The sequence below is a fragment of the Aedes albopictus genome, chromosome 2 (genome assembly GCF_035046485.1).
Source record: "Aedes albopictus strain Foshan chromosome 2, AalbF5, whole genome shotgun sequence".
Classification (NCBI taxonomy): Eukaryota; Metazoa; Arthropoda; class Insecta; order Diptera; family Culicidae; genus Aedes; species Aedes albopictus.
The window spans coordinates 380,455,344-380,483,182 of record NC_085137.1 but is presented as its reverse complement, the minus strand read 5'-3'; the positions used below and the strand labels follow the sequence as shown (position 1 = coordinate 380,483,182).

At 39.5% G+C, this 27,839-nt stretch overlaps 1 protein-coding gene across 5 annotated transcripts in view; it reads left to right on the top strand.

Moving 5' to 3' along the window:
• LOC109415821 (cyclic nucleotide-gated cation channel alpha-3) overlaps positions 1 to 17,552 on the top strand; it is a 571,815-nt gene extending 554,263 nt beyond the window's left edge. For 2 of the 5 annotated variants that reach the window (XM_062853068.1, XM_062853067.1), the window contains exons 11-13: positions 3,235 to 3,376; positions 15,859 to 16,022; positions 16,085 to 17,552. In XM_062853068.1, the coding sequence (XP_062709052.1) occupies positions 3,235 to 3,376; positions 15,859 to 16,022; positions 16,085 to 16,368 (590 nt within the window). In that variant the 3' untranslated portion in view covers positions 16,369 to 17,552. Of the gene's footprint in view, positions 1 to 3,234; positions 3,751 to 15,858; positions 16,023 to 16,084 lie in introns of those variants that run through there. The other 3 variants (XM_062853070.1, XM_062853069.1, XM_062853071.1) reach the window with 3 other exon arrangements.
• Positions 17,553 to 27,839: the final 10,287 nt, after the last annotated feature.

Genomic DNA, 27,839 nt, shown 5'->3' with positions numbered 1-27,839 from the left:
TTGAAAAGTCCCAAAAAAATGACCACGTGGTTTATGGACAGCCCCAGATGTATGTGCTATCACAATTGATGTATCTGTTGGAAACCTCAACAGGGAATACGTCTAATGTTCGGTTTATTTACCGCATGACGAACAATCCCCTAAGGATGCTTTCAAACACGTCATCGCATACTGTACTTCAAAAGGCCATTGGCAGTGATGCTAATGCTCTTCATATCATCTGGGGCAGCCCAGACATTAACTTGAGAGGCTCCAGTTTGATGGTGTACTTCATTTATTTAGTTAACATCAAATTCATGATAATACTGAATCAACAATTTGCCGCCATAATACTCGATTTGCAGCTGCAGCTCTCCAACCTCGGTCACGCCCAACACTCGCCAGATCACGCTCCACCTGGTCCGCCCATGGTGCTCTCTGCGCTCCACGCCTTCTTGTACCAACCGGATGGTTATTAAACACCAACTTTGCAGGGTTGTTGTCCGGCATTCTTGCAACATGCCCTGTCCACCGTATCCTTCCGGCTTTGGCCACTTTCTGGATGCTGGGTTCGCCGGAAAGTGCAGCGAGCTCGTGGTTCATCCTGCTTCGCCACACACCGTTCTCCTGCACGCCGCCGAAGATCGTCCTTAGCATCCGTCGCTCGAAAACTCCGAGTGCTTGCAGGTCCTCCTTGAGCATCGTCCATGTCTCGTGTCCGTAGAGAACCACCGGTCTTATTAACGTCTTGTACATGGTACATTTGGTGCGGGGGTGAATCTTTTTTGACCGCAGATTCTTCTGGAGGCCATAGTAGGCACGACTTCCACTGATGATGCGCCTTCGTATTTCACGGCTCACGTTATTGTCAGCCGTTAGCAAGCAACCGAGGTAGACGAATTCTTCTACCACCTCAAAAGTATCCCCGTCTATCGTAACATTGCTGCCAAGGCTTGTCCTGTCTCGCTCAGTCCCACCTACCAGCATGTACTTTGTCTTAGCCGCATCCACCACCAGTCCGACGTTTGCTGCTTCACGTTTCAGGCGGGTGTGCTGTTCTGCCACCGTTCTAAATGTTCTAGCAATAATATCCATGTCATCCGCAAAACAGACAAATTGGCTGGATTTCGTGAAGATCGTACCCCGGCTGTTGAGCCCGGCTCGTCGCATAACATCTTCCAGGGCGATGTTGAATAGTAGGCAGGAAAGTCCATCACCTTGTCGTAGTCCCCGTCGAGATTCGAATGAACTGGACAGTTCACCCGAAATCCTTACGCTGTTTTGCACACCGTCCATGGTTGCTCTTATCAGTCTGGTAAGCTTCCTGGTAAAGCTGTTCTCGTCCATAATTTTCCATTGCTCTGTGCGGTCGATACTGTCGTATGCCGCTTTGAAGTCGATGAACAGGTGGTGCGTTGGAACCTGGTATTCACGGCATTTCTGGAGGATTTGCCGTACGGTGAAGATCTGGTCCGTTGTCGACCGGCCGTCGATGAAGCCGGCTTGGTAACTTCCCACGAACTCATTTACTTTAGGTGAAAGATGACGGGAAGATGATCTGTGATAGCACTTTGTAGGCGGCATTCAAAACGGTGATCGCTCGAAAGTTCTCACACATTAAGTTGTCGCCTTTTTTGTGGATGGGACAGATTATCCCTTCCTTCCACTCCTCCGGTAGCTGTTCAGTTTCCCAGATCTTGACTACTAACTGGTGCAGACAGGTGGCCAACTTTTCCGGGCCCATCTTGATGAGTTCTGCTGCGATACCGTCCTTACCAGTCGCTTTGTTATTTTTGAGCTGGTGGATGGCATCCTTAACTTCCCTCAGCGTGGGAGTTGGTTTGTTCCCGTCCTCTGCCGCACCAACATAGCCATTTCCTCCGCTGCCTTGGTTCTCCGTGCCTACATTCTCTTCGCCATTCAGGTGCTCGTCGAAGTGCTGCTTCCACCTTTCGATCATCTCACATTTGTCCGTCAGGAGGCTTCCGTCCTTATCCCTGCAGATTTCGGCTAGCGGCACGTAGCCTTTGCGGGATGCGTTGAGCTTCTGGTAGAACTTACATGTTTCTTGTGAACGGCACAGCAGTTCTATTTCCTCGCACTCCGCTTCTTCCAGGCGGCGCTTTTTCTCCCGGAAGAGACGGGTCTTCCGGTCGAAATTCTGCGCGTATGCGGTGGCGACATCCGGTTGCTTCAGTCGCTCTAGATCGTACCGGGGCGGCCGCCGGTACTGTACATTGTTTATAACGGAGAGTTTTGTGCGCAGTTTAACCATCACCAGGTAGTGATCAGAGTCGATATTAGCGCCACGATAGGTCCTGACGTCGATAACGTCGAGGAAGTGCCGTGCATCAATCAGAACGTGGTCGATTTGCGATTCCGTTTGTTGTGCTGATCTCCAGGTGTAACGATACGGGAGGCTGTGCTGGAAGAAAGTGCTACGAATGGCCATGTTCTTGGAGGCGGCGAAATCGATGGGGCGTAGGCCATTTTCGTTCGTCAACTGGTGGGCGCTGAACTTTCCAATCGTCGGTCTGAATTCCTCCTCCTGGCGTACCTTAGCGTTTAGAGAGTGAAGTCAGTTGGTTGAAGAAAATCCTGAACAAAATCTAAGGATTTTCGAGTGAACGAACTTCGTTTGTCAAATGGCGACTTCACTTCCTCTGATAAGGATGTTTTGGAACCGCAATGGCATTCAACCTTTGCGTTTCCTTGATTCTGAAATCAATGTGACTAACAGGTTAATTACGTTGGAGTCATTCTTGATTCAAAGCTTTCCTGGACATCCCATTTTGATGCGTAAATATGTCATAAAAAATATTGTGCAACTAGTTTAAGTCCGAGTCTTCACCAAAAATGTAACATAATGTCGCTTACACCCTTTTGCATCTAACCCCTTTAATCAGTTTATCTGAGATTTCATTATCATTGTATTTTATTTTGCATGCCAATAAGATTCAGAATTTGCTGCGTGAACTATACGTAATCTACTAGCACAATGAAACAGTGGCTATTTTTATATCAACTTCCAATGCTAGCTCCATGCCCGAATTTCAAAGCAATATATTTTCCTATAAACCCCACTGGAATTACCCACTCATCATACTTCCCACGCTCGAACAAGAAAATATCCGCACAAATCCCACCATTTGCCATTGCCTTCCCGAAACCGTGTGTTGTCACGTTTGATTAGATTGTTATTGTGTTAACTATGTGCTATATTTTTGCGATTAATTATTCAACAACCAACAAAAGTCGCTATGGGACGCTGCCAATCGACGCCCGGATTAGTGGAAACGCGAGGCCGGACCACCATCGAGGACATGTGGATCTCTCCGACGACTGCGATAACGTCCGCCAGCTCGATGGTTCCTACATATCCACCGCCGGCGGGCAGGTAAGAGGAGTGTGCGCGCGAGCGAGAATCGAGAATGACCGGGGATTGCGCCATAGACATATTCTTGCTCCACAAAAAGTACCACCCAGTACCACACACCTATCTTTCTCTATCCTCTCTTAGTCCTGTACTGCTATGCATTTATACACATACCCTATAACTATATATATAATCATAGAATATCAAACTATTACTAGAGTGTCACCATCAATCGAACACTAAAATAAGATAAAAACAATTCGAACCCAGTGCGGTTTCTCATCCCGACATTTCCATCGATGACATTGCTGCAGTGCCTGAGCTTCAGTGCATTACAACGCATCGTTGACCATACCGGCTGTGGGATTATCCGAAACGAATGGCGTAACGTAATTATGTATTCTTTTCGATTATATTGTATATATCACTTTTTTCTGTGTGGACATTTGTTAATAGATTTTCAAGCTTTTTCAGGGTAAATTTATGTGATTGCTTTTGTGAATGATTTAACCATGTCAGAAAACATCTATTGACACATTCTACCGTGACGTTACAACATTTTGACGCCTTTTCGGACCGATTTTTAACTATAACTCATATATGCACTCCCGATCAAAAGTTTGGGGTCACCCCCTCAAAAGCATGTCATTTTTTTAGGCCCATATCTCCGCCAATTTGCGTCCGATTTCGAAACCCTAGGTTTCATTCAAAAGATAATAGATCAAAGAAACTTTGAACATGATTCCAAAGAAACTTTTTCAAAAAATCTTGTATGTGAACTTACTTAACCCAAAGTTGCCAAATTTTCTAAAAAATGAATATAAACTTTCGGCAGTGTCGCTGGAAATTGGTTCGACCAAATTTTAAGATGAGAGCGGTAATATAACCCATTTTCTATTAGCTTTCAACTGCTTTTCACAGAACTTAGCTAAAAAAACTAGAAAAAAAAGTTATTAAGTAAATTAACTCTTCATGTCATCGTACAAAAGTTTGGGGTCACCCCTCAATATGATGTATCAGCCAAAAGTTTGGGGTCACTTTCGTAAAAGATGGAAAAGTGATTTGGTGATATCTTCGTCATCTATAGTTCAATTTTAATTCTTTTTGGCTCATTTCAAAGATAATTAACTAAACTTACGTTTGATGTTTTTAACTTAGCGTATTTAACGATTTTTGTGTATAAAAATGTTATGTAAAGTTAACACATTTCACAACACTTCAAAAAATGAGTCAAGTTTACGTTAAGTTTTAGTATGTTAATTTCAACAAATATGTGTGGTTCAATGTCTATGCAGTAAGTATCATTCATTTTGTTTCAAATAAGCCAAGAAGAATTAAAATTGAATGTAAGATGACAAAGATATCAACAAATCACTAATCCATGTTTTACGATAGTGACCCCAAACTTTTGGTCGATGCATCATTTTGAGGGGTGACCCCAAGCTTTTGGGCGATGACATGAAAAGTCAATTTACTTAATAACTTTTTGTTCTAGATTTTTTAGCTAAGTTCTGTAAAAAGTAGTTGAAAGCTAATAGAAAATGGGTTATATTACCGCTCTCATCTTAAAATTTGGTCGACCCAACTTCCAGCGACACTGCCGTAAGTTTATATTCATTTTTTAGAAAATTTGGCAACTTTGCGTTAAGTTTACATACAAAATTTTTCGAAAAAGTTTCTTTTAAATCATGTTCAAAGTTTCTTTGGCTTATTATCTTTTGAATGAGATCTAGGGTTTTGAAATCGGATGCAAATTGGCGAAGATATGGGCCTAAAAATATGATATGTTTTTGAGGGGGAGACCCCAAGCTATCGATCGGGAGTGTACGAACCGAAAATCTCAAATATTTTTGCATATTCGGATTCCTTGTAAAATTTGCAGTAAGTTGGATCTGATGAACATTAAGTTTTCATTGGGAAAGCTTTTTACAAATAGGAAATAGTAGGCAAAAAGGCACGAAAACGTTGTAACGTCACGGTAGAATGTGTCTATGTGAATAATGTTCTATTATTCAGACAAACCAGCAAATCTGGTAGAATGCCAGTAAAATGGGCAATATGTGTTATTGTATTATTGAAAAGTTTTCATTTTTTTCGCAAGAATGTTTCTGGATTCTGTGCAATCTTCTTCTTCTTCTTGGCGTAACGTCCTCATTGGGACAAAGCCTGCTTCTCAGCTTAGTGTTCTATGAGCACTTCCACAGTTATTAACTGAGAGCTTTCTCTGCCAATGACCATTTTGCATGTGTATATCGTGTGGCAGGCACGAAGATACTCTATGCCCAAGGAAGTCAAGGAAATTTCCTTTACGAAAAGATCCTGGACCGACCGGGAATCGAACCCGTCACCCTCAGCATGGTCATGCTGAATACCCGTGCGTTTACCGCCTAGGCTATATGGGCCCTGTGCAATATGATTAAAAAAAACTGGCCTTGGAGAGACACCTATAGGAATCTCAGAACAGAAACCGCTGATAAGAAGCTGCAGAACTCCTGGTAAAAATAAAGTGTTGGATTCTGTTCAAATCTTCAAGTAATTTATGAAACTTCCAAAGAAGTATGTATCTGGATGCGTTCCTCGGGTAGCCGTTATTATATTTCGTTCATAATATACCAAGCATTTTTCCCTACAGAATTTTATTCACATATTACTTTATAAAAATCGTTCTTAATTCATGTTTGAATTTATTTAGGTATGTTACTCTAAAAAAATACATACATATTATCTTCTGGTATTTTTACTAAACTTACTACAAAATTTATTCAGAGGACCTTTACAACATGTCCGCTTTAACAACACTTGGCTATTTTTTTTTTTGAAAACTTCAACTTGGAGAAACTCAAGTATTTGTGAGTTCACTTCATGTCTTCATGCACCATCATCGATTTTCGCAAATTGTTACTTCAGAAGTTTCATCGGGGATTCCAGGCAATCTTAGGAAGACTACGCTGAATATCCTTGAAAGAATCCTGAAATTCGCAAACGAGTTGCTCAAAGCAGTTTGAACAAAAATTAAAAAACAATCGACAGTTTGCTGGTATTATCTCTAATTAATTTTATTCATGATTTTGAAGAGCAACTTTTTAAAATGTGCTCCATAGATCCCACAAATCCTTTCTCTGAATTTGTTCAGCACTTTTTGTTGCGGATATTTCAGCAATTTTTTTCAAGATTTTCTTTAGGAAGTCTTTCAGGTATCCTTCCAAGAATGCCACCAGCAATTCTCAAAAGCAATTGATATGATTTTTACGGAAAAGCTCATAAAAGTTGTTTTTTTAAGAATCTGGTGAGAAGTTCCCAGCAAAAATTGTTTTGAGGCAAAACTGGTTGCATTTCCTCATTTTTTGGTTTTGATTTTTTTTTTATTGAATAACGAAGCAATATTTTCAAAATCGGTTTTCGTACGCATGCAGAGTATGGGTCAAGATATCTCCAGATCTTTTTTCCTGGTGGGAAATGTTTTTCGTTTTTGCAATAACCATTTTTAAACAAAATTTCGCACAATTCTATTCATGCAGTATCCAATAGTTTATTCTAAGAGAGACAATACCTTCCACTTTCGCAATTGTATGCGGTCGGCTTACTAATAACTGCCTAGGTATATTGTGAAGCTTGATGCTTGAAATATAACCAAAAAAATATGGAACTCGCTACAACCATTTAATTGTTGAAACTACCGAAATGAAATGGTTTGCTAAGTTGTGTGCTTTACCATTATCTACAACTTTGCAGAACATAGAAAAATATAGAATAAAAATTTTAATAGTTTAAAGTAATCGTAATGTACCTTGAAAACTCACAGAATTACAAACTTGGTATCTTCGACAAAGTTATTCAGAACAATATTTTCTACAACTCAGTAAAAACATCAACCTTGTATCTTGAAAAACATCAGAAAGTAAATTTCCCGCCTCACTTTTAGGGGGATTGATCATATTTACCAACAGTTAAAAAGAAGCACGTTATTGTAGCAAAAAACTTCCTCGAAGACGCCATGACGCTAAACAACATAATTTAACTAGCAACTGTACAATATAGTAGTTGGATTCTTTGCGTTCAATATAAGAAATCCTCAAAACATCATTTCGTTAAAACACCGTTTCTCGAGAATGGCTTGACGGATCTTCGTGAAACTTTTATGATAGCTGCACAACCCCTAATGCTCCGTGGTACACCTTTCTTTTTTTATATTGTGCATTTAGCCGAACTGGCTAAGCTGGCGAAAAATCTCGATTTTACAAAATTTCAAATCAATGCCCTCCTCTCTTTCAGGAGGGGAGGGTCAAAACCACAGATTTATGAGTTTCTAGTCGGGAGCAATCAGAAAAGTAAAATTTAGAACTGGGCAAAAAAACTGCCAGACTGTGTAAAATAAAAAAAAAAAAAAGAATACAAACGAGTTGAAGTAAGTCTTCAAGTACATGAGAGAATTATTAGATATAGCTTTGGATAATTTTCCAAAAATCCCTTGAAGATATCAGTGAGTCATTCTTGTAGGCATCTTTAGCTAAGAATGTATCCAATAATCCTTGATTATGTGTGAAGTACTCCCGAAGGCTTTCAAGGACAGAACTGATGAAATGATAAATAGAAATTCTTCGGAAACGCCTCACCAAACCCCCAGAAAGATCTTCTCTCTACTGATGGAATTCTGAAAAAAAAAAAATCCTACGGAATTTACTGATGGAACTGATACACCATCCTTTGGATGCAAATGTTGAAATTTGTTAACATTCTCTTCCACGAGTTTCATTAAAAAGCCCCAATGTTTCGGCACCAATGTTTCGTTCGGGTATTAGATGCAGCATTGTGAAGGATGAAAGGAGGTGGAGGGTCTCCAGGTGACGAAGAACAACTTAGTTTCAAATCCAAGCTACATCGAGATCAGATGCACTTGTTACAGATGACGAGTTATACGCCAACTTGTGGTCGAAGTTGGCAGCACCCTCTTAAAATCCAATGAAATTTTGTGGATTTGAAGATTTTGTATTTTGTAGCAATTCTGCACACTTCGTGTTTTCAAAATCAAATCTAACATTTGATAAGGGCCAAAGTGTTCTAGCCGATTTTTATTGCATATCAGTGTAAAGCAGAGATGCTAGATATACAGATTTTTTTGTATTATACAGATTTTTGACTTTCTATACAGACAAGATACAGAGTACAGGAAAAAAACAGATTTTTAAAATGTGATACAGATTTCTCCAGAAAGCATGAAAATTTTAATTATCTATATATAAATAACAATGGAATGGTGTTTGTATGTCACGAATAGGCTCGGGAACGGGCCAGCGGATTTACACCATTCTTTCAGTGTTTCATTCGTGCAGGGCTCCGACGTGTTCGTACGAAAAAATAATTGGGAAATCGACCTGGAACGCACCGAAAACAAAAAAGTTTGAAATTCCATTTTGCGGGGCATTTTTCAACAGAGCTGCATGTCAAAAGACAGTAATGGCAATGGCTTGTTCGGAAAACTTTCCATTGATACATTTTTCTGCAACTTTTACGAAGATATCAATACTATAGCTTCATTTTTGGAAAAAAGTTAATTTCTATCGCATTTTAAAGTAGATTAGTCAAGAAGGTGAAAGTTTCAAAATAAAGAGTGAAGTACATAAAACAAGTTTATCTAAGACACCATGCTGTTTAAGTCCATACTTGAGGATGCCTAAAATGAATTATTGAAGTGAAACCCAATATTCAATGTGAAGCAGGTTCCTTCGGGGATTAGTTCCGGTGGCCACATCCGATAGTTCTTGTACACTTCAAAACTGTTGATCAATAATGTTCTATGGTAGAGGGATAAGTTCTCATGGAAAAAGTGTGAATTTAATAGCGAACCATAATGAAAAACATGCTGTGAATGAAAAAAAAACAGCCCTTTTTATAAAAATCTGACCCAGTGCCGACCAGAATAACTCTGGCCACAGGGATCATTCCAATATTCTCTGTCCAGTTATACATGTAAGGTTTCGGGAATTTTAACCAATAAAGCCTTATCAATTACGGACTACGCGATCGAAACGAATTCAACTCTTTATTTCACCATCTGTTATCAGCCTGGTATCTCGATCAAAACTAAACTGAATTCACACAATACATTTCAGAGCTATTTATCGTTGACTTGCAGTTGTCATACTAGGGATGATCATTTTAGTCCTAACAAACATACTAGATATGAGTACAAGTATACTGTAAAAAAAAAAATCAAATCCGTTGAGTATTCGCTGAACGGCGAGAGTTTTAGTTCTTATGCGTTGACTCAGGCCGATAAGGGTTAAGAATCCCTGTAGACATCTCTGGAGAAATCACAAGAGGAACCCCTGGAGACAGCTCCAACTGAATTTAAACAATAAGGCCTAGAACAATTCCTAGATAAATATCTGGAGGAACTCGTAATTGAATTCCCAAGACATTCACCCTGAAGAAACCCAGACACGATTTTCAGCAGGAATCTCTGGAGAAATCTGTGAAGGAATCTCTGGGAGATGAAGCAATCTCTATAAAAACCACTAGAGTAGATATTTCTGGAAAAATCCATTGAAAGAACCTAACTCCTTAAGGGGGAATTGCTGAAGAAAAGCCAGCAACGTTTACTGGAACAATCTCAGCAGGAATTCCTGATGAAATTGCTGGAGAAAGCTCTACATAAAGAGTTGGTGAAGCATCTAGAAATATCTGAAAGCATCATAGGGGACGTTTCTAAAAAAAATCTTGGAGAAACTTCTGCTAGACGAATATCAGGAGGAATACAATATTATATATTGCCCTCTACTGGCATTTTCCAGATGGTTGAAGCGCCGATCTAGGGAATACAGAGTCGTGGGTACAAATCCCACCTAGAACGCAATTTTTTGGAGAATTTCTGAAATAATTACTAGAATAAATCCTCGAAAAAATTGCCAGTAGGAATCGATATGGTAACCTCAGCTGAAATTTTTCTGACCATGCTGAGGGTGACGGGTTCGATTCCCGGTCGGTCCAGGATATTTTCGTAAAGGAAATTTCCTTGACTTCCTTGGGCATAGAGTATCTTCGTGCCTGCCACACGATATACACATGCAAAATGGTCATTGGCAGAGGAAGCTCTCAGTTAATAAATGTGGAAGTGCTCATAGAACACTAAGCTGAGAAGCAGGCTTTGTCCCAGTGAGGACGTTTCGCCAAGAAGAGAGAGAGAGAGCTGAAATTTCTCGAGGTATCCCAGTTGGAATTCCTGAAGCAAGCCGGACATGAATTCTTTTCATTTTAATAATATTTTCATATGCAAAAAAAGAGCCTTAAGAAAGTGTGTACTCTTGTGACGATTTCTCCAATGAAAGTTTCACGAAACCTATTGAAATTCGGATTGCTAAATAAGGAAAAAATCACTCAAGTGTTCGTAAGATGAAATGTCACTTATCTTTAAAATCTTATACTCCACATAAGGAGGCACAGCCGAACTTACCAATCAAAAGGTCGGTTATTATCAACCAAAGTTTAAAAGACTGCATGTATGACAAATTCTTTCACCTTACTTTCCTTACCTGGATCGCTCAAGAAGCTGTTTAACTTCGATCGCTGTACACTGTTGCGAAGAAATTACAGTCACCGTAGTAAGATTTAGGCAGAAATTGGTCAAAAACATTAAACAAAACAGACTTTGATAGCAATAATGTCTGCCACCGTCGCACAGTGGGAAAAATCGACCCAAAAAACGGATCTTTTAACGCCGCTGGTTTCGGTACGTGAAGTTGACCATTTCTGACGTAAAAAAATACGAGAAATCGATTGGTGCTAAATTCATTCACCGCACGGCACGGGAAGTGGTCCATTTTGCCCCATTATGCCCTTTTTTCATACAAGAAGAGATTCAAAATGTACTTTCAAACAACAAGCACAACTGTAGATCGTTGAAAATAGCTGCAGGTATAATTAGAGATTCATAACAATCATAAAAATACTTTAAATATCCTTTTAAATGTTTATTTTGCCCCATATGCCCCCACAACTGCTGGAAATTCACACTTTTACCTAATTATGAATGGATTTTTAATGTTACTGATTTGAAGTTGATTTTTTTGGTATAAACAAAAATCGCTTAATCTTTTATCACCAGAATCATCTTCGGGAGTTGTCCAATTTGCCCCATGTTGCCCTATATTCATTGAAAAATGAGATTTAAAACGTATTTTTAAGAAACAGATCTGCTAAGGAACGTTAAAATTAGTTTTTGGTGCAATTGGCAGCTAACAGTAATCATACTCGTATATGAAAGATATTTTCCCTATTTTACCCTACATGCCCCAAAAACTGCTGGATGATGAAATTTTTTGTATTGTTTTGTAACATCACTCTACATCATGGTTGCAACATGAAGTCATTTTTGATACATACCAATACGGTTTATCGATTAGCTTTAGAATCACGGGAGGGTACAAACAGCTGTCCATTTTACCTCAATTCGCCCTGATTTTTGGTCGTCACATGAATAAATTGATTTCTCGTGTTTGCTTATGTCCGAATTCATCGACTTCTGGTACTGAAACCAATGTAATCAAAAGGACAGTAACTGTAATATATGACTTTTTTTTCCAATTCTTACTTTTGGTGGGGAACTGAGTGCAAAATAAGCATTAATCTTAATCTTAATATGTGGCAAATATGCTCAGAATTGATTAAATGTAGCATCTTTAATATATACATATTGGTACTTTAAGACGGCCTATTTAATCAGTTTTGTTTATATGTGGCACATTTTATAAAATACTTATTATACCCTAATTCCCCATGAGAAGCTAAAATTATAGAAAAAGTCGTATATATGACTGCATTTTCGTTTACGTTGGTTTCAGCACCAATGAAAATGAGGGAAACTAGTTTATTAATTTAATGAATTTATATATCAGCTTATAATTCATTACATAAAAAGCAAGGCAAATGGGGGTAAAATGGACAGCTGTTTGTACCATTCCGAAAATGATTTTAGTATTAATCGATAAACCGCATTCGTATATATCAAAAATGATCTCATTTGTTTTGCAATCAGTGACATTGCAAAACCATACAAAATATGGTATTATCCAGCAGGTTTTGGGACATGTAGGGTGAAATAGGGAAAAGATCTTTCATATACGCGCATAATTACTGTTAGCTGCCAATTGCACTTAAAACTAATGTTAACGTTTCTCAGCAGTATCTGTTTCTTATAAATACATTTTATATCTCCTTCTATGAAAATAGGGCAAAATGGGGCAAATTGGACAACTCCCGAAGATGATTCTGGTGATAATAGATTTAGCGCTTTTTGTTTATGCCAAAAAATCAACTTCAAATCAGTAACATTAAAAATCTATTCAAAATTAGGTAAAAGTGTGAATTTCCGGCCGTTGTTGGGGCATATGGGGCAAAATAAGCACTTGAAAGGATCTTTATTGTATTTTTATGATTGCTATGAACCACTAATTATATCTGCAGGTATTTTCAATGATCTACAGTTGTGCTTGTTGTTTGAAAGTACATTTTGATTCTATTATTGTATGAAAAAGAGCAAAATGGGGTAAAATGGAGCACTTCCCGTGCCGTGCGGTGAATGAATTTAGCACCAATCGATTTCTCGTATTTTTTTACGTCAGAAATGGTCAACTTCACGTACCGAAACCAGCGGCGTTAAAAGATCCGTTTTTTGGGTCGATTTTGCCCACTGTGCGTCGTGTTCAAACTGTAATCATATCTAGTTGTTAGTTTTGGTTTTGACAAGCAAAGTAAATATCTCTATGTTTCTTAAGGATTCGAATGATTGTACGACATTTCCCCGAAAACCAGTTCCCCGAATGAAGTTTCCCCGAAAGTTATTTCCCCGAAAAACGATTCCCCGAACGAACTGTTTCCCCGAATGTACTATTTCCCCGAATTTACCATTTCCCCGAATGTACCGTTTCCCCGAAATATTTATAATACTATTTTTAGTACTGGTTTCTAATCATTTTCTTGATTAATATCAAGATCATGGAAACTTTCACATCTCAATGATATTGTGCATTACCTCTTACCATGAATTCTTCGAGATATAATGTTCTTCATGATGCTTCAATGAGGTTTGCTTTTATTATTTTAAAATATGGGTCGTTCTTTCCTGTTGTACTGATCAAAAATGACAAGGCACTCAACTAAGAACACGCTTATCATAATTTTCCTTTCTTTTATTCATAGGCTGTTCTTTCTATTTATTTTTGAATTTTCAATCGATGAAAACGCCCTTTAAACGCATAATACCTTTGAAACGAGTCATCGTGATTGTGGTAGTAATCTGCTAAAGTTCATTGTCATTGTAAAATCTTATATTGCTAACGAAGGAAGTCTATTAGGAAGTATTAACAGGCTTCAAAACAAAAGTCAATGTAATTCAATTTGTTTGACAAACAAATTTGAAGCTAAACAGTTTTTTTTTGTAAATCAATGGATCAATCATAACCAAAGTAGCATTTGGAATTGACATTTCTACAGATCATACTAGTAGTTAGACCGCAATATTTTGAAAGAACAGTATATGATGAAAGAAGGGAGAATCTTTGATGAAGATTTCTACTATAACGCCTAAAGATACCTACTAGAACAGTCGGTCACAAAATATAATAATAAATATTGCAGCAGTAAAATTACTGATGATTGATTTAGCAGTTCAACTTGAAATAACAGCCTATGTTGAAAGAAGGAACATTTTATTAAATGAAAGGTTATCAATCTAGCCAAAAAGACGCTGCTGGATCTTTAGGCAGAAGTATTTCAGGCCAAAGTACGTTAGGCTGCAATCATTCGGCCGAAAGTATCATTACGCCGGACGAGCATCATTACGATTGAGTTGAAAGCCAAGAAAAAAAACCAATTTGATCATATATAACCCAATACTCAAAAGAATAGCCGACTTATCAAAGGAGGGTAATCTGTCATGGGACAGTCAGTGGTTTGATACAAAACAAAGTAATGATAATTTGGTGTCCGGCCATTTGGCCGAAAGGGTTGTTTGGCCGAATGTCGTTTGGCCGAATCATGTTAAAAAGAATTCAGAGGATGGTTTTGACATTCTAACTGCCAATATGATTATTAGAAGTGTTTCCTTCTTTTAATCATAGGCTATTCTTTTTAGTTTTAATATTCAGGGATTAGTTGGCGTTGAAACTGCCAATATATCATCAAAGATTTTTCCTTCTTTGAATCATAGGCTGTTATTTCGAGTTATACTGAGACGGGAATCATTATTTTTTTCGGCCAAAAGGCATTCGCTCAAATGGCATTCGGCCAAATGACCCTTTCGGCCAAACGACATTCGGCCAAATGACCCGGAACCGATAATTTACAACCATCAATAAGCTATGCAATATTACACCTAAAAACAACTGCGTGTTATAAAAAGAGGCAAAATTTTCAGATGGAATGTTGGCAGAAAGATCACTTTCCAAGTAACATTGTTTAGTCAAATACACTAGAAGAGGTTCTTAGAACCATAATAAAACCAAAATAATAGGCAGAAAGATTTATGGCGGTTTTCAAATCCTGTACAAGACTAATTGCCTATCAACATGTTACTTGGGTTGATCATCAGTACTTCAGTAACAGTTTAGCATCAACACCAAGAAATCATCTATATGAGAAAAGGGAAGAGGATAAAAGAATATTGTAAAATCATAAAAGTATGTTCCAGTATCCATAGAACTCCCTAGATTCGAGGAATGTAAAACACTCAAGGGACTCAAACATCTTCTAGGCCTTCGAAAGCAAATTTTAACATCGTTTAAGAAGAAAGTTAAGAAGACGGCCTACTGACCCATTCTACCCTATGAACTTCAGCATCGCAACCCATTCGGCTTAACGTACTTCCTAAAGACCGGATGCCCCTAGTTGTGCATTGGGTCAATGTTAAATGACATATGCAATAATCTTTTCGGGGAAACGGTACATTCGGGGAAACATTTTTCGGGGAAATGGTACATTCGGGGAAAAAACTTTCGGGGAAACTTCATTCGGGGAACTGGTTTTCGGGGAAATGTCGTACAACCGATTCGAATGTTAATATTTGTATTTGGAGGTTATGGGTTTCAGTCTTGAGAGGAATAACCCAAAAACGAATTCTTAGATTTTAAGAATGGAAACTTAACCATCCGTTTTTGGATTATTCATTTCAAGACTGGAAGCCATTAACTCCAAACTCGAATATGTATTTCTTAGTAACAAGACTACACTAGTTATAAGATAGCAGGCTCAAGTAATTACCGTATATTCAGTAAGTGAACTACTTGCACCTAAACAAAGCCCCAAACCATACTCGAAATAGTTCGTGTTGCAATCAGCTGGCTTGGTGGTAACTTAGAGTTAGTATTTAGGAATAAAATAAGCATCATTGCATTTGAATTGAAAGATTTGAAATAATATCTTCTTAGTTTAATACGTTACGCCATCGGTGGTTAATCCCGCGCGAATTCTCCTACGTACCTCTAACTCACCGTTCTTGCCCCTACTTTCAGCCGCATGTCGAGTCCCCGGTCCAGACGGGGTGATCTGATGAGCAATCGGCAGCCACAGTCACCCGGTTCGGTCAGCCCCAGTGTACATAGTTCCGAGGAGCGGCCTAGAAGTCGAACGACTTCCCATCAAACTTCTCGACCACAATCCCAACCCAGTAGGACAGGTAATCAAGGTGGAACTAGGTATGAATTTTATCAATTGAGTAAGCGATGACGTCTCTTTCAGGTCCGCCTTGTGGCTCGCTAACCCATATCGAATCGTCCGGTGCAACGCCCCTGCTCGGGTCCCACGAAGCCCTCGAAGGGGAAATCAAACGACTGCGGGAGCGACTCCACACGGTCGAGTCGGAGAACTTCACCCTGAACGCCAAACTGGCCCAGCAGCAGTGGGAAGTGGAACATCGGCTGGCGGAGATCGAAATGCAAATCTGCGGTGGTTCGTCCGCGTCCAGCATGAGCCAGGAAAACGAAACCGAAGATCTGGAACGGAACCGGGAGAGTATCATATAACACGGAAGCGAGCTGCCTCAAAAAGTTGCCCTGGTGTATGTGCGATGTATGACTTGAATGGCGTACCACATTGTTCGTTTCTTTTCGTGATGGTGTTGGGACGGAGCTCATAGTGGATGAAGAAGGCAGACTGGGTGAGGATCGACCAGCAGGAAGTTTAGCTTTAGTTCTCTAGGTTAATGTCATATCTAGATTTCACTGCACACTGCACTCTAGAAGAAGAAGAAGAAGAGCAGATCCAGACTTTTGCTTGGTTCGATTTTTGACTAATATTCCTAAATACTATTGGATAACCAACACTCCGTGACACAGCATTACGGGTCATCTTTGACAAAGGCAGCTACTCTAGAGAACCACGGAAGCACGCTGAAATACCAAATCTTCTTGGCAGACGGGAAGGTTGCCCAATTTGTAGCAAAAATACGAAGATGCGATTCGAACATCACGAATAACAGTTCTGTTCAGTTAGTATAACTAGCATCGCCAATAGTTCGTTGAATACAATGATAGTGTCACTAAATCGGGTACTAAATACTGGGGAGAAGACAAGTGAGATTACCATTAATGAACGTAGTCGTGCTCTTTATGATAGTCAGATGATTTTGTGCAAATTTCTAGAACAGAAGCGTACGGAAAAGCAGAGGAGGCTCTTTGTAAAAAAATAGTAGCAAAACAGAATAAAACCAGAAACCAAGCAACAAATGAAACCGTAGTACGAGAACATATGGAAATTCGTTATTATCGAACGATGTAGATTTTTTACATAGCAAAATAGCAGACGATTAAGAATTGACGACAAAACGAATAAACTACAAAAGCAAGCATAATTGTTGAGGATGTTGAGGCGGAACCTGGAAACCGGTATGAAATGAATTTTATTTGATGTTACTACTTCGAAAGTACATATTTTATCACTTTGTTGAAGCGGTTCCGGTTCCGTCGTCACTAAAAGACGCAATCCCTCGATGATTGATCGGAAGATGAACCCTCGCAGAGGGAAATATTTGTGAATATTTCACTGTAAAAACTATTAATGAACAAGTGTTATTCATTTTTTGAGGTCCTCCCGGAGAAGGTCAACTACTGCAGTTTGACTGGCATTTACTATTCGAAGTTACGTTGACGTAGATTTAAATTCCGAAAACAAAAATGGTTCAAGAACTTGAATAGTTTCTCATTTGTCTTGGCTCATTTGGTGAAATAGATGAAATTTCATTAGGAAATCAGATATATATTAGGTGCGATCCTTTAAAATTGGTTTGAAGACGTTTTTATTTTATATTTTATTTATTTTTCACTTTAAATTAAAAAAAAACACAAACACTACGTTTTGTTATCCTTAAATATTGAAATTTATTCTCCCAGAATCCTTAAAAACATCCTCCAAGAATCCTGAATGAGATTTTCTCAGAATCCCGAAAGGGATTCTCCGATAAGCATGAAAAGATTATCTAAGAATTCTGAAAGATATTCTCCAAGAGTCCTGGAAGAAATTCTTCAAAAATCTTGAAAACTCCCAGAATCCTGAAATATTTTTTTAAGAATCCTGGAATAGATTATCCCGGAATCGAGAAAGAGATTCTCCTGGAATCCTGAAGAGATTCTCCCATTATTCTACCAGAATCCTGAAAAGGATTCTCCCGGAACCCTGCAAAAGATTCTCACAGAATCCATAAAAAGATTCTCTACGAATTCTGAAAGAGATTCTCCAAGAATCATGAAAGAGATTCTCCAAGAATTAAAAAAAATGTCCCTGAAACCTGAGAAGGATTCTCCCAGAATACGGAGTGGGATTCTCCGGATTCCTGAATGGAATACTCTCGGAATCCTGAAGAAGATTCTCCTTGAATCCTGGAAAAAATAAACACTCACAGAATCTTGTAATATATTCTCCAAGAATTCTGGACGAGATTCTCCCGCAAACCTTTGGGAGATTCCCCCAAAATCATGAGAGCGATCCTCCCGGAATTCTAAAAGAATAGGAATTCTATTAGGAATAGGATTCTCTCGGAATCCAGAAGGATATTCTCCAATAATCCTGAAAGAGATTTCCCCAAAACTTCAAAGAAATTCTTCCATAAACCTGAGAGTTATTCTCCCGCAAACCTGTAAGGGTTTCTCCAAAAATCATGAGAAGGATTCTCCCGTAATCCTCATGAAGATCCTCCCATAATGAAAGAGAATCTCCCAGAATCCTGAGAGGGATTCTTCCAGAATCCTGAAAGAGATTTTCCCAGAATCCTGAAAGGGATTTTCCCAGAATCCTTGAAGAGATTCTCCCAGAATCCTAAGAGAGATTCTCCCAGAACCCTGAGAGAGATTCTTCCAGAATCCCGAGAGAGATTCTCCCAGAATAGTGCAAGAGATTCTTCCAGAATCCTGAAAGAGATTCTCCAAGTATCCTGGAGGAGATTTTCCCAGAATCCTGGAAAAGATTTTCCCAGAATCCTTGAAGACATTCTTCCAGAATGCAGTAAGAGGTTCTCCCGGAATTTTCTCGCAGAATCTCTCCCAAAATCCTGAAAAAGATACTCCAAAAATCCTGGAAGAGATTCTCCCAAAATCTTGGAAATGAATCTTTCGGAATCCTGAAAAAGATTCTTCCCGAAGTTTGAAAGAGATTCTTCCAAAATCTTTTGAAGAAATTCTCCCAGAAACCTGAGAAGGATTCTTTCGTAAACCTGTGAGGGATTCTCCCAAAATTATGAAGGGATTCTACCGAATTCCTGATAGAGATTCTCCCTGAATCCTGAAAGAGATTCTCCCTGAATCCTGAAAGAGATTCTCCCTGAATCCTGAAAGAGATTCTCCCAGAATCCTGAAAGAGATTCTCCCAGAATCCTGAAAGAGATTCTCCCAGAATCCTGAAAGAGATTCTCCCAGAATCCTGAAAGAGATTCTCCCAGAATCCTGAAAGAGATTCTCCCAGAATCCTGAAAGAGATTCTCCCAGAATCCTGAAAGAGATTCTCCCAGAATCCTGAAAGAGATTCTCCCAGAATCCTAAAAGAGATTCTCCCAGAATCCTGAAAGAGATTCTTCCAGAATCCTGAAAGAGATTCTCCCAGAATCCTGAAAGAGATTCTCCCAGAATCCTGAAAGAGATTCTCCCAGAATCCTGAAAGAAATTCTCCCAGAATCCTGAAAGAGATTCTCCCAGAATCCTGAAAGAGATTCTGCCAGAATCCTGAAAGAGATTCTGCCAGAATCCTGAAAGAGATTCTGCCAGAATCCTGAAAGAGATTCTCCCAGAATCCTGAAAGAGATTCTCCCAGAATCCTGAAAGAGATTCTCCCAGAATCCTGAAAGAGATTCTCCCAGAATCCTGAAAGAGATTCTCCCAGAATCCTGAAAGAGATTCTCCCAGAATCCTGAAAGAGATTCTCCCAGAATCCTGAAAGAGATTCTCCCAGAATCCTGAAAGAGATTCTCCCAGAATCCTGAAAGAGATTCTCCCAGAATCCTGAAAGAGATTCTCCCAGAATCCTAAAAGAGATTCTCCCAGAATCCTGAAAGAGATTCTCCCAGAATCCTAAAAGAGATTCTCCCAGAATCCTGAAAGAGATTCTCCCAGAATCCTGAAAGAGATTCTCCCAGAATCCTGAAAGAGATTCTCCCAGAATCCTGAAAGAAATTCTCCCAGAATCCTGAAAGAGATTCTCCCAGAATCCTGAAAGAGATTCTGCCAGAATCCTGAAAGAGATTCTGCCAGAATCCTGAAAGAGATTCTGCCAGAATCCTGAAAGAGATTCTCCCAGAATCCTGAAAGAGATTCTCCCAGAATCCTGAAAGAGATTCTCCCAGAATCCTGAAAGAGATTCTCCCAGAATCCTGAAAGAGATTCTCCCAGAATCCTGAAAGAGATTCTCCCAGAATCCTGAAAGAGATTCTCCCAGAATCCTGAAAGAGATTCTCCCAGAATCCTGAAAGAGATTCTCCCAGAATCCTGAAAGAGATTCTCCCAGAATCCTGAAAGAGATTCTCCCAGAATCCTGAAAGAGATTCTCCCAGAATCCTGAAAGAGATTCTCCCAGAATCCTGAAAGAGATTCTCCCAGAATCCTGAAAGAGATTCTCCCAGAATCCTGAAAGAGATTCTCCCAGAATCCTAAAAGAGATTCTCCCAGAATCCTGAAAGAGATTCTCCCAGAATCCTGAAAGAGATTCTCCCAGAATCCTGAAAGAGATTCTCCCAGAATCCTGAAAGAGATTCTCCCAGAATCCTGAAAGAGATTCTCCCAGAATCCTGAAAGAGATTCTCCCAGAATCCTGAAAGAGATTCTCCTTAAATCATGAGAGGGATTCTCACAGAACCCTGAAAGGGATTCTCCAAGAATCCTGAGAAAGATTCACCCATAATCCTGAAAGAGATTCTCCCAGAATCCTGAAAGAGACTCTCCCAGAATCCTGAAAGAGATTATCCCAGAATCCTGAAAGAGATTCTCCCAGAATCCTGAGAGAGATTCTCCCAGAATCCTGAGAGAGATTCTCCTTAAATCATGAGAGGGATTCTCACAGAATCCTGAAAGGGATTCTCCCAGAATCCTGAGAAAGATTCACCCATAATCCTGAAAGAGATTTCCCAGAATCCTGAGAGAAATTCTCCCAGAATCCTGAAAGAGTTTCTTCCAGAATCCTAAGGGAGATTCTCCCAGAGTCTTGCAGGGCATTCTTCCAGAATCCTGAGATTCTCCCAGAATCTTGAGATGTCCCCAGAATACTGAAAGGGATTCTCCTGGATTCATGAAAGGCATTCTCTCGGAATCCTTCAGAAGATTCTCCAAGAATCCTGATAGACATTTTCCCAGAATCTTGAAAGACATTCTCCAAGAATCCTGGAATAGATTCTACCAGAATCCTGGAAAATATTCTACCAGAAGCCTGAAAGAGATTCTCCCAGAGTTCTGAAAGAGATTCTCACAGAATTCTTAAAGAGATTTTTCCATAATTCTGAAAGAAATTCTCACAAAAACCTGAGAAGGATTTTCCCAAAATCATTACAGGGATTCTCCTGGAATTCTGATAGAGATTCTGCCAGAATCCTAAAAGGCATTCTCCCAGTATTCAGCGAGGGATTCTCCCGGATTTCTGAAAGGGATTCTTCCAAAATCTTTTGAAGAAATTCTCCCAGAAACCTGAGAAGGATTCTTCCGTAAACTTGTGAGGGATGCAACCAAAATCATGAAAGAGATTCTACAGGAATCCTTATAGAGATTCTATTCTCCCAGAATCCATAAAGGCATTCTCCCAGAATCCTGAGAGGGATTCTTCCGAATTCCTGAAAGAGATTCTCTAGGAACCTTAAAAGATATTCTCCCAGAATCCTGAAGGAGTTTCTTCGAGAATCCTGAAAGAGATTCTCTCAGAATTCTGAACGAGATTCTCCAAGAATCCTGGAAGAGTTTCTCCAAGAATCGTGAAAGAGATTCTCCCAGAATTCTGAAATAGATTCTCCCAAAATCTTTAAACAAATTTTCCCAGAATCCTGAAAGAGATTCTGCCAGAATCCTGAAAGAGATTCTCCCAGAATCCTGAAAGAGATTCTCCCAGAATCCTGAAAGAGATTCTCCCAGAATCCTGAAAGAGATTCTCCCAGAATCCTGAAAGAGATTCTCCCAGAATCCTGAAAGAGATTCTCCAAGAATCCTGAAAGAGATTCTCCCAGAATCCTGAAAGAGATTCTCCCAGAATCCTGAAAGAGATTCTCCCAGAATCCTGGAAGAGATTCTCCCAGAATCCTGAAAGAGATTCTCCCAGAATCCTGAAAGAGATTCTCCCAGAATCCTGAAAGAGATTCTCCCAGAATCCTGAAAGAGATTCTCCCAGAATCCTAAAAGAGATTCTCCCAGAATCCTGAAAGAGATTCTCCCAGAATCCTGAAAGAGATTCTCCCAGAATCCTGAAAGAGATTCTCCCAGAATCCTGAAAGAGACTCTCCCAGAATCCTGAAAGAGATTATCCCAGAATCCTGAAAGAGATTATCCCAGAATCCTGAAAGAGATTCTCCCAGAATCCTGAGAGAGATTCTCCTTAAATCATGAGAGGGATTCTCACAGAACTCTGAAAGGGATTCTCCAAGAATCCTGAAAAAGATTCACCCATAATCCTGAAAGAGATTCTCCCAGAATCCTGAAAGAGACTCTCCCAGAATCCTGAAAGAGATTATCCCAGAATCCTGAAAGAGATTCTCCCAGAATCCTGAGAGAGATTCTCCCAGAATCCTGAGAGAGATTCTCCTTAAATCATGAGAGGGATTCTCACAGAATCCTGAAAGGGATTCTCCCAGAATCCTGAGAAAGATTCACCCATAATCCTGAAAGAGATTTCCCAGAATCCTGAGAGAAATTCTCCCAGAATCCTGAAAGAGTTTCTTCCAGAATCCTAAGAGAGATTCTCCCAGAGTCTTGCAGGGCATTCTTCCAGAATCCTGAGATTCTCCCAGAATCTTGAGATGTCCCCAGAATACTGAAAGGGATTCTCCTGGATTCATGAAAGGCATTCTCTCGGAATCCTTCAGAAGATTCTCCAAGAATCCTGATAGACATTTTCCCAGAATCTTGAAAGACATTCTCCAAGAATCCTGGAATAGATTCTACCAGAATCCTGGAAAATATTCTACCAGAAGCCTGAAAGAGATTCTCCCAGAGTTCTGAAAGAGATTCTCACAGAATTCTTAAAGAGATTTTTCCATAATTCTGAAAGAAATTCTCACAAAAACCTGAGAAGGATTCTCCTGGAATTCTGATAGAGATTCTGCCAGAATCCTAAAAGGCATTCTCCCAGTATTCAGCGAGGGATTCTCCCGGATTTCTGAAAGGGATTCTTCCAAAATCTTTTGAAGAAATTCTCCCAGAAACCTGAGAAGGATTCTTCCGTAAACTTGTGAGGGATGCAACCAAAATCATGAAAGAGATTCTACAGGAATCCTTATAGAGATTCTCCCAGAATCCATAAAGGCATTCTCCCAGAATCCTGAGAGGGATTCTTCCGAATTCCTGAAAGAGATTCTCTAGGAACCTTAAAAGATATTCTCCCAGAATCCTGAAGGAGTTTCTTCGAGAATCCTGAAAGAGATTCTCTCAGAATTCTGAACGAGATTCTCCAAGAATCCTGGAAGAGTTTCTCCAAGAATCGTGAAAGAGATTCTCCCAGAATTCTGAAATAGATTCTCCCAAAATCTTTAAACAAATTTTCCCAGAATCCTGATAGGGACTATTCCGGATTCCTGAAAGAGATTCTCTCGAAACCTTTAAAAAGATTTTTCCAGAATCCTGAAGGACATTCTCCCACAATCCTGAAAGAGATTCTCCCAGAATCCTGAAAGAGATTCTCCCAGAATCCTGAAAGAGATTCTCCCAGAATCCTGAGAGAGATTCTCCTTAAATCATGAGAGGGATTCTCACAGAACCCTGAAAGGGATTCTCCAAGAATCCTGAGAAAGATTCACCCATAATCCTGAAAGAGATTCTCCCAGAATCCTGAAAGAGACTCTCCCAGAATCCTGAAAGAGATTATCCCAGAATCCTGAAAGAGATTCTCCCAGAATCCTGAGAGAGATTCTCCCAGAATCCTGAGAGAGATTCTCCTTAAATCATGAGAGGGATTCTCACAGAATCCTGAAAGGGATTCTCCCAGAATCCTGAGAAAGATTCACCCATAATCCTGAAAGAGATTTCCCAGAATCCTGAGAGAAATTCTCCCAGAATCCTGAAAGAGTTTCTTCCAGAATCCTAAGGGAGATTCTCCCAGAGTCTTGCAGGGCATTCTTCCAGAATCCTGAGATTCTCCCAGAATCTTGAGATGTCCCCAGAATACTGAAAGGGATTCTCCTGGATTCATGAAAGGCATTCTCTCGGAATCCTTCAGAAGATTCTCCAAGAATCCTGATAGACATTTTCCCAGAATCTTGAAAGACATTCTCCAAGAATCCTGGAATAGATTCTACCAGAATCCTGGAAAATATTCTACCAGAAGCCTGAAAGAGATTCTCCCAGAGTTCTGAAAGAGATTCTCACAGAATTCTTAAAGAGATTTTTCCATAATTCTGAAAGAAATTCTCACAAAAACCTGAGAAGGATTTTCCCAAAATCATTACAGGGATTCTCCTGGAATTCTGATAGAGATTCTGCCAGAATCCTAAAAGGCATTCTCCCAGTATTCAGCGAGGGATTCTCCCGGATTTCTGAAAGGGATTCTTCCAAAATCTTTTGAAGAAATTCTCCCAGAAACCTGAGAAGGATTCTTCCGTAAACTTGTGAGGGATGCAACCAAAATCATGAAAGAGATTCTACAGGAATCCTTATAGAGATTCTATTCTCCCAGAATCCATAAAGGCATTCTCCCAGAATCCTGAGAGGGATTCTTCCGAATTCCTGAAAGAGATTCTCTAGGAACCTTAAAAGATATTCTCCCAGAATCCTGAAGGAGTTTCTTCGAGAATCCTGAAAGAGATTCTCTCAGAATTCTGAACGAGATTCTCCAAGAATCCTGGAAGAGTTTCTCCAAGAATCGTGAAAGAGATTCTCCCAGAATTCTGAAATAGATTCTCCCAAAATCTTTAAACAAATTTTCCCAGAATCCTGAAAGAGATTCTGCCAGAATCCTGAAAGAGATTCTCCCAGAATCCTGAAAGAGATTCTCCCAGAATCCTGAAAGAGATTCTCCCAGAATCCTGAAAGAGATTCTCCCAGAATCCTGAAAGAGATTCTCCCAGAATCCTGAAAGAGATTCTCCAAGAATCCTGAAAGAGATTCTCCCAGAATCCTGAAAGAGATTCTCCCAGAATCCTGAAAGAGATTCTCCCAGAATCCTGGAAGAGATTCTCCCAGAATCCTGAAAGAGATTCTCCCAGAATCCTGAAAGAGATTCTCCCAGAATCCTGAAAGAGATTCTCCCAGAATCCTAAAAGAGATTCTCCCAGAATCCTGAAAGAGATTCTCCCAGAATCCTGAAAGAGATTCTCCCAGAATCCTGAAAGAGACTCTCCCAGAATCCTGAAAGAGATTATCCCAGAATCCTGAAAGAGATTATCCCAGAATCCTGAAAGAGATTCTCCCAGAATCCTGAGAGAGATTCTCCTTAAATCATGAGAGGGATTCTCACAGAACTCTGAAAGGGATTCTCCAAGAATCCTGAGAAAGATTCACCCATAATCCTGAAAGAGATTCTCCCAGAATCCTGAAAGAGACTCTCCCAGAATCCTGAAAGAGATTATCCCAGAATCCTGAAAGAGATTCTCCCAGAATCCTGAGAGAGATTCTCCCAGAATCCTGAGAGAGATTCTCCTTAAATCATGAGAGGGATTCTCACAGAATCCTGAAAGGGATTCTCCCAGAATCCTGAGAAAGATTCACCCATAATCCTGAAAGAGATTTCCCAGAATCCTGAGAGAAATTCTCCCAGAATCCTGAAAGAGTTTCTTCCAGAATCCTAAGAGAGATTCTCCCAGAGTCTTGCAGGGCATTCTTCCAGAATCCTGAGATTCTCCCAGAATCTTGAGATGTCCCCAGAATACTGAAAGGGATTCTCCTGGATTCATGAAAGGCATTCTCTCGGAATCCTTCAGAAGATTCTCCAAGAATCCTGATAGACATTTTCCCAGAATCTTGAAAGACATTCTCCAAGAATCCTGGAATAGATTCTACCAGAATCCTGGAAAATATTCTACCAGAAGCCTGAAAGAGATTCTCCCAGAGTTCTGAAAGAGATTCTCACAGAATTCTTAAAGAGATTTTTCCATAATTCTGAAAGAAATTCTCACAAAAACCTGAGAAGGATTCTCCTGGAATTCTGATAGAGATTCTGCCAGAATCCTAAAAGGCATTCTCCCAGTATTCAGCGAGGGATTCTCCCGGATTTCTGAAAGGGATTCTTCCAAAATCTTTTGAAGAAATTCTCCCAGAAACCTGAGAAGGATTCTTCCGTAAACTTGTGAGGGATGCAACCAAAATCATGAAAGAGATTCTACAGGAATCCTTATAGAGATTCTCCCAGAATCCATAAAGGCATTCTCCCAGAATCCTGAGAGGGATTCTTCCGAATTCCTGAAAGAGATTCTCTAGGAACCTTAAAAGATATTCTCCCAGAATCCTGAAGGAGTTTCTTCGAGAATCCTGAAAGAGATTCTCTCAGAATTCTGAACGAGATTCTCCAAGAATCCTGGAAGAGTTTCTCCAAGAATCGTGAAAGAGATTCTCCCAGAATTCTGAAATAGATTCTCCCAAAATCTTTAAACAAATTTTCCCAGAATCCTGATAGGGACTATTCCGGATTCCTGAAAGAGATTCTCTCGAAACCTTTAAAAAGATTTTTCCAGAATCCTGAAGGACATTCTCCCACAATCCTGAAAGAGATTCTTCAAGAATTCTGATAAAGATTCTCCCAGAATCCTGGAAGAGATTTCCAGAATTTTGAAAGAGATCCTCACAGAATTCTAAAAAAAAAATCTTCCAGAATTCTGAAAGAAAATCTCCCAGAAACTTGAAAAGGATTTTCTTAAAATCATAACAGGGATTCTCCTGGAATTCTGATAGAGATTCTGTCAGATTCCCGAAAGGCATTCTTCCAGAATTTCGAGAAGGATTCTCCAGGATTTCTGGCAGCGATTCTTTCGAAATCCTGACGGAGATTCTCCCAGAATCCCGAAAGCGATGCTCCCAGAATTCTAAAAAAGTTTCTCTAAGAATTCTGGAAGAGATTCTCCCGTAATCTTTGAGGAAATTTTGTCAGAAATCTAAGAAGTATTCTCTCTCACTTACTAGATTCTCCCAAAATCATGAAAGAGATTCTCCTGGAATCCTGAAAGGGATTCTCCCAGTATCCTGAGATTCTCCCTGAATCCTGGAAGGGATTGTCCTGGATATCTGAAAGGAATTCTCTAGGAATCCTAAAGGAGATTCTATCAGGATCCTGAAAGAAATTCTCGAAGAATCCAGGAAGAGATTCTACCAGAATCCTGGGAGAGTGCTCCCATAATCTTGGAAGAGATTCTCTCAAAATCCTGTAAAAGATCTCCCAGAATTATGAAAGAGATTCTCCCAGAATTTTTAAAGAGATTTTCCCAGTATTCTGAATCTTTCCTTTAAAATTACCAAAATCTTCAAAGAAATTCTTCCGGAAACCTGAGAAGGATTCTTCCACAAACCTGTGAGAGATTCTCCCAAAATCATGAAAAGGATTCTCTCAAAATCCTATTGAAATTGCTCCCAGAATCCTTAAGGCGAAACTGGAAGCATTTCCTCATTTTCTGATTTTTTTTTATTTTTTATTAAATAACGAAACACCCGATTCATTTCACTAAAAAATGGTTTCTGCAAAAACGAAAAACATTTTCTACCGCGTAAAAAAATCAGAAGATACCCTGAGCAATACTCTACATGTGTACGAAAACCGATTTTGAAAATATTGCTTCGTTACTTAATAAAAAATCAAAAACCAAAAAAATGAGGAAATGCTTCCAGTTTCGCCTTAAAGG